Source organism: Tachypleus tridentatus, chromosome 12 (assembly GCF_004210375.1).
Source record: "Tachypleus tridentatus isolate NWPU-2018 chromosome 12, ASM421037v1, whole genome shotgun sequence".
NCBI classification, from domain to species: domain Eukaryota; kingdom Metazoa; phylum Arthropoda; class Merostomata; order Xiphosura; family Limulidae; genus Tachypleus; species Tachypleus tridentatus.
In genome coordinates this window covers 12,503,851-12,511,994 of record NC_134836.1, presented here as the reverse complement: position 1 = coordinate 12,511,994, position 8,144 = coordinate 12,503,851, and the positions used below count along the sequence as shown (strand labels likewise).

The following is an 8,144-nucleotide window of genomic DNA, read 5'->3' as shown; positions in this document are numbered from 1 at the left end:
TTTAGTTTCATATGTAATAAATTATCATTTTAACTTATATTCTACCTAGTGTTGCAGAATAAACACATAACAATGTTGGTTGATCACTTTTTTTACCCCCATAATTTATTATTGCTCAATATTGCATGACCTGTAATATTTTCTGTACATTTTAGTATTTATGTATCACATTTCACTTTTTTATATCTGTAATATATTAAAAAAATTATTTAATTCTAGTTAAAGAACCAATACCTTTGGTCTAAACCATACACTAGTTTAGATGTAAATGTTATCTGCTGTTTCATGGTGTAGTTTTATTTATCCAACATCACTATGTGTATGAAGTTATTTTAAAGCTGTCAAAGAAAGCAAAGACACTTACTGATTGCTGTACTCCAGCTACAGAGAAAATGGGAATTATGAAAGCAGTTTTGTTGCTTCATTCCAATTTTATAAGAGTAAAATGTGTTGGTGAAGTCTCCTGCTGTACATACATTTTCCAATTTATATAACCCAATTCTTTCTATCCACATTTCTCATTTTCAGCTTGCAGTTTCAATTAACTTTTAAATACTTTAGTTTAAACAAGCATAATAATTTTATCTAACCATTGTTTTAATTATTATTAATAGTTTTTGCTGTTTACATTCACATTGCCTCATGTCTCATTCATGAAACTGGTGACCAGTCATTACACTTTTCTTCCAATACTGTAGTTACACAAGCTTGTTTTAGTGATCAGGGAGGATGACTACATGCTTCTCTATTCCAAATTTCAGAATACCAGAGATCACCCCAAGCAGTAAAATTTTGGTAACAAACTAGAATCTAGTTTTTGCAGAAGAGGTAATTAGTTTGTATTTATATTATCTAATGCTTATTTTGTTCTAGCTCATACTTTTCCTGAAACACCTTCTTAGATATTTCTGTTCTCAAATTAAATCTCTGGCAGTTTGAGGAGAAAGTCAGTCAAATTTGACTGTAGACAAGTTTTTCAGAGCTTAAAATGTTTCTCATCCTGGAAATGACAAAACTGTTAACTGGGCTTTCTAGAGTTGCTAATAGTGTTAGCCATTGTTGGGAATTGTATATGAAATTGAAGATACATGAACAGACCACTGATCAGAAACATGCTGCTGAGATCCATGAAGGTCTATGTAATTTTTCTATCACTGTTTAGCTTCCCAGAAGCACCACACTAGTTGAATATCTCAATTGTGACAAGATGATAAGTTGTGTTTTGCAAATGGAATGATTGTCAACTGCTAGGATATTTTGAAGCAAAACTGTTAGTAACAAATAGCATTTTGGATCTGTGTCTTGTCATCAGAGATTTAGATGTATCTTGTCTTACTGGATTAGACTTCATTCAACAACACTAGATGTCTTCACAAATGTTCTTGAATTAAATGTGCCACCTGTTAGACACTATTCTGACTGAAGATTTTCAGTATTCATACTTAAATAAAGATTGTAAGTTATGTTGAAACATCTAGATATTTTAAACAATAAACGTGGCATACCAGGTTTCTCTGAACATAGTACTGCAACCACTAATGAAAAGCCAGCTTTTAGTAAACCTTATCATTATATTCTCATTAAGTTAAAAGTGCTACATGATAAAGTGAATGAAATGTTTTATAATTGGTCAATTGAAACTTCCACTTTTTCTTGAACTTCTCTAATAATTGTTGTCAAGAAGAAGAATAATGACTAGGATCTGTGTTGAGTACAGAAAGTTGAATTAAGTATTAGAATCTGACTCTTATTCACTGTCATATAAGCAATATTTTAAATGTTTTGTCAGGGACAACCTGTATTAATACATTAAACTTATCAAGTGAATATTAGCAAATACCTGTTAAAACAGATAATCGGTATAAAAATGCCTTTATAACTGACAATGGACTTTATCAATTGTAAGGTGATGCCTTCTAATCTAAAAAATGAACCTGTCACCTTCCAAGGCTTATATTTATATTTTACTGTTTTTACCCACATTCAGATAACACCAGAAGTCCTGGAATTGTTTTTTTTACGAGTTACATGTAGCTACTCTTACTGTAAAAGTTTCTTAAAGCAAAATTTGCCAACCAAAAGTGTCATATTTAGGACTTAAACTTGCTCCTAAGGGAATACACACAAATGATGAAGAAGTGAAAGCTGTTAGACTTTTCATCTCCAAAAAACTACAAAGAGTTAAACACATTTTAGAGTATGTATGCCTGGTACAATAAACTTTTTTCAACTTTGCTGTGGTTGCTAAACCTTTATATCAATTACCAAGGAAAGGTACCAAGTGTGTGGATGTATTCTGGAAATTAAAGCAGGCCTTTTGTGAATCTCATGTCTTGCAACCTCCAAGAAAGGTGAATACTAGATCTTGCATACTTATGCTAAAACATTAGGAGGTACTATTCTGTGTCAGAATGGTGTCATAACATATGATAGTAAAACAATGAATTCCTCAGAAAGAAACTAAAATACCACAGAGTTAGAATATATAGCTGTAGTCTGGATTGTACAAAAAATTAAGATATACCTAGATGGAGAAGCATTTACAGTTATAACTGACCATGCTGCTTGAAATGGTTACAGATAGCTCTAAAGTTAAATGGCAGACTGATGTGTTTGCCATAAAATTGCAGGATTTGACATTTGAAATACTTCACTGAAAAGAAAAGAGAACCAGTTCCATGAAACCCTATTAACCCTCCACAAGAAACTCCCAAACTGGACATAAATAAGCTATTACCTAATTTTTTTTGTCTTTGTCAATGCTAACATTAGAGAACAATAGGCTGTTGAATAAGATAAAGATGAACATAAGCAGATTTAATCTTACTTCAAAACTATGCTGGTACTAGATAATTATACTCTAGTTGCAAAGACTGTAACTAAATCTAAACACTATGTCTTGAATAACAGTATTTTTAATTAAACAAAAAGGTTGCTAGTAATGGTGAGCTTATACCAGTTACTCCAAAAACTTTGAGACTGGCAATGTTAATCAAATTGTATAATCATCCTATGGCAAGTCATCTCGGTGTCCAAAAACAATTGACAAAGTACCCAGACATGGTTATTGGCTTAGTATGAGAAAGGACATTAAAAATTATGTTTGTCAAAACACTAAAATTATCAGAAGCAGCCAACTGGATTTACAGAAAGCACTAATGTAACATGGTGATATAACAAAAGTGGACATCATGGGGGCTTATCCTAAATCCAGTACAGAGAATAGTTATTTGTTGGTTGTTACAGATTATTTCAGTAAATTGGTTGAATTATATCCTCTTAAACAAATAACTGCAAAGGTGACTGTGATAAACTAATTACACTATGTAACATAAATTGTGTTTCTGGATGGTATGTGCTATTTCTACATTGCTTATATTGTAAAAGTACAGAAGATGGCCATTATTCCTTTTTAACTTTGCTTTTGTGACCTGGATAATGGAATTTAGAAATTAACCTATTTTCTATGTAAAAACGAGCAAATTTGCACATTTTCATTTACATATGAATCAAGATTTACATGTATTTATACTCAAGTTATACAAAAATGTTTAGAAGTGAGTAGTTTTTCCAGATTTGTGACTATAATGTAAATCACTTTCATATATCAGCCCCCAAATATAGTCTCCCATCATGTTTTCGTTATACTCTCCTTGGTAGCAGTATTCAAAGTCTAGTATATCTTGGTGGAAGTGCTCACTTTGCTGCTCTGAGTATGCTCCCATATTCTCCATGAATTTATCAAGATGAGAGTCAAGGAAATTGACTTTCAGGCTGCTTTCTCTCTGGCAAAATGGGTACAGGGAGCTCGGGGCAATGGATGATGGAAGGACCGGATACATGATAGCAGATGCATTTTTGCCAATCCGACATTTGGAAGGGTCCACCATGCAGAAGTAGCAATTCCTTGAATAGTCAGTGGGTTCATGCCAAATTCTTGGAACAGTGAACCTCATGGCTCTCTGTGTCATCCTGCAAAAAAGCAAAATAAAATAGTTATTATGAAAAATAAATTTATTTCATCTACAACTAATGAATAAGAGGTTCATGCAAAATATTTTATATGCGATATTTTTTCTATCCTATTGGAAGTTAGAAAGAAAAAGATATTTAAATTTTAAATGGTCTAAAATTTGTATAATATAAAATCTTACTATTTAAGCAAACAAAAATTGTCCATCTTACCTTCTAGAGTTTTTTGTAGTACTCAGGTAAAATGAGGTGCCCAGGGTTTGTCTTGATCCCCAAGAAGCATACCAAAATATGCCTTGTAGGCTTCACACATTTTAGCAGATGCTGTCACAGAGTACTTTTTCACTCTTGTCTTGATAAATTGGCCACATACATAGCAGAATGCATCTGGAGAATGCTTGTAGCTTCTTGATGACATCTTTGATAAAATAAGGTAGATCTGTGTGTTCACTAGAACTAAACTGAAGTGGTGAAACCCCCATATTACTGTGGAAAGCTCTAGAAAATTCTCGTAAGTTCTACAACATTCTAGAAAATTCTCTATCAGCTACTCAGCACTGAATGTACCTGGAATATTCTGGAAAATCGGTAAATTTAAAAATTTCATTTCCCAGATCACAAAAGCAAAATTTGAAGAGAAAAGGGCATTTTCCATTTTCTTTAGGCATAAGCAATTGGGAAATAACACTTTCTGCCCAGGAACAAGAAAAAGTTAAAATTTTGCTATATAGTGTCATTGAATACCTGTGTTAGTATGGTATTTCAAAGACTTGTAGACAGTAACAGATTATTACTTGCTTGTCATTTGATGGATGAAACTTGTAAAGCCATGGGGATTAAACACATTTTTACAATTTCATATCATCAACTGTCTTAACAGTATTGAAAGAGTAAACAGAGGTATTGATAGAGTGATATCTACTTACTCTGAAAAGAAAACCCATCAAACCCCAGAAAATTTTCAGTTGATACAAATATAAACAATAATATGATTCCCAAATTATTCTGGATTCCTAAACTCTACAACTCACCATGTAAATACAGATTCACAACTGAAGCCAAAAAATCTGTTACAAAAGATGTATCCATTTTAATAGATGAAGGTCTTAAGAATGTCAAAGAAAATTTGAAGAAATATTGTAGCATCAGGAAACAAGGGACAGATATAAATCTATGCAAAAATTATTGAAAATTCCATGGAATGCAAACAAGAGTTAAAGAGTCTTGCAGAGATAAATATATCAAAACATTTGATTTCAGCAACCTTTATAACACCCTACTTTAATACAGTAAAAAACTGAAGTTTACAATTAAAAGACCTGTCCTCAACACTAGTAAATTAATAATTTGCATAGTTGACACTAAATGCTTTTCTTTTTATAACATTCATCATAAGGACTATTATATTTTTTACCTTGAATAAATTCATACAATCCATCATTTTATATGTATATATATATATTGTAAAAATATTAATTCACACAGGGTGTACTGATGGGTGGTAACTTCAGTCTGCTAGCAGTAGATTTTTCTTTAGGAACCTGAATATAAATTCATCACCCAACATGTAAACAAAGACCACCATGAAACTTTATAAGTTAACAGAGTACACAGATACATAAATAACATAGTATTAATCCTATTAAATTTTGTTGACAAATCTACTGGAGAGACATAGGATATGAAAAAAGTTCAAATATTGCAAATAAGAAATTCTACCTCAAACTAAACATTGGTTTTATTAATCAAATATCTTCTATAAAGGTTTACAATAAAACAGAAGATTGTAATATTCAAGTTATAAATTTTATGGGACAGTCACCTCAAATAATATATTCTTTAACATTTACCTATCATAATTCATAAGATTTGTCAGAATTTGTTATAAAGTAGAATATTTTACAAAGATAGGACAGCAAAACAAACTTTGAATAGAGGTTTTTTTTCATTCAACAAACTGCACACAGCATTTTGTGGCAAGTACAATTTATTTCAAAAACTAAAATATAGAACAATGACAATTTTGCTACTTTTCCTACAGTCTATAATGAGAATATTATGAAAAATTTTATTTTACAAATTAACATAATAGCTATAGATTATGTATAACTTTGTTTATCTTAACCTTACATAATATAACACAACCTTTCAGTTCTTATTTTACTCAATAATAATTTATTCTGGATCAGTTCTTGTTTATGATGTGGTTGTTGACTTGGTATAAATCACATAATATTAATACTATCAATATGCAATATAAATAACTTCAGATAACTGCATATACTCCAACACAAGCCTAAGTATTTAACCTTACACACAAATTCATTCATCTCCACCAAAAGTTATGCATATTCATTTACCACAACATGGTCAGTGACTCAGTATATATCATATAATTAATACAGTTGCTATAGAATATAAATAATTTTCCTTATCCTGACCTTACATACTCCATCAAAAGTGTGAGGATTTATCAGACTGTAGAGATTTAAAATTAGATCCGTTATCTCTAACTCGTAGTTCCCACACCATGAAGAGAATGAGAAAGCACCTGAGGAACTCAGTACACTGTAACTAAGGGATTCTATCAGTGGACATAGTGGGAGAACAAATCCCCCTCAGAACCAGAATTATGAGGTTGGTTCACACATTACTCACCAACAAGATCCACAACAGTCTGCTCTTGAGGGGAGTGGAATTCATGGGCAGTTACAAGAAGACAAGGAACAAAAAAGGTGAAGACAAAGAGAAAATCCTGGTAGGATCCCTTGGGCCAAAGAGCAAAAAATGACAGAAAGCAGAGATTACTGCTGAAAAGCTACATCAACTCAAGATGCCATTATATAAAAGAAGCCACAAAAACTATATGACAGAGAAAATTTGCAAGACAGAGAGGTCCTGAAAAGGAATGTTAGGGAGGCAAGAAAAAAATCAGAAAGGTAAATGAACAAAGTGCAACTGAGAGAGAGAGAAAAAAAAAAACAACTAAAGTAAGTTGAGGGTAAGATGCCTCAGTAAAGCTGACAAGGTTGTGATGGAAACTCCCCCAAAAAAAGTTAAGAGATGAACAGAAGTAGAAGATGAGAAAAAGGAGATCCTTAAACTATAAGAAGATTCTCATAAAGGAGACTCACACAAGAGGGGAGTCAAAGATTTAGGAAAAATGTAACTGGAGAAAAAGACAAATACCTGTGCAGTGGAGAATGGAAGTGGTACTACCTACCTGATGTATGTCAAGGAGGAGCAAGAAGTAAAAACATGCATGAAAACAATATTGATGAAACATTCACAAGTCTCAGCTAAAGTAACAGAAGAAGGTAAGAAATTCTGGGTGCAATATGCATATGGAACCAACCACACACAACATAATGGTGATAATGTCACTGACCATCAAAGTGTCTCTAGTCACCGTTACATTACTGGAAGATTTCTTTGAAGGAATGTTAAAAATTCAGTAAATGTCACAAACATGTGATTGTAATGCATAAACAATATAACCAATGTTTTAGCAATCCATTTCTGTAAAATATGCAGAAGACAACATGAGCAAGGTATTGTGATGGCACATAAGCTGTGGGACAACCTTAAAAAGTACTAGAAGAAACCCACACATTGTAATAAGTATCAGGAACAGACAATGGGATAAATGCCTCAAAAGTACAAAGTCAGTTAAAAGCAAATGAAATCTAGGATAATTCATATGAAAGTTCTAACTGATCAAATTTAGTTCAAATTTAGTATTATACTTTTATACAATTAAGAAAAGATTATGCAATGAATGGTGATAAAGTTAAAAAAAAATAATCACAAAAATTCCAGTATATTTTACGAAAGAAAAACAATCTTAAAAACAAGCAGTGCTGAGGACAAAATAATCCTATGCTGAAATGTTAGTGTTCTTGAAGATTATATCACAGGCTGGCACAATGTATGTTGATATATATGGGGTGGGAGCTTTAAGGAACTTGGGAACTTGCACAGCAGTGCAAATTAGGTGATAGCTCTCTGTGGTGCAGAAGTGAGTAGCATTATCAAACATAATTAACATAATTGAAATATTTGAATTAATGTGGTTATATATTTATTGATCAATTAAATTTCATTCATTCATGAGATTTCCAATTATACTTAGAAATAACTAAGTTGTAAATTCTAACTACACATACAGGACA

The 8,144-nt window shown here is 31.9% G+C and overlaps 1 protein-coding gene across 7 annotated transcripts in view; it reads right to left on the bottom strand.

Moving 5' to 3' along the window:
* Window positions 1-5,038: 5,038 nt before the first annotated feature.
* Window positions 5,039-8,144, bottom strand: part of LOC143234734 (alpha-N-acetylgalactosaminidase-like) — a 43,252-nt gene continuing 40,146 nt past the window's right edge. For all 7 annotated transcript variants that reach the window (XM_076472301.1, XM_076472300.1, XM_076472299.1 and 4 more), the window contains exon 9: window positions 5,039-5,513. In XM_076472301.1, coding sequence (XP_076328416.1) covers window positions 5,445-5,513 — 69 coding nt within the window. In that variant the 3' untranslated portion in view covers window positions 5,039-5,444. The remainder of the gene's footprint in view (window positions 5,514-8,144) is intronic.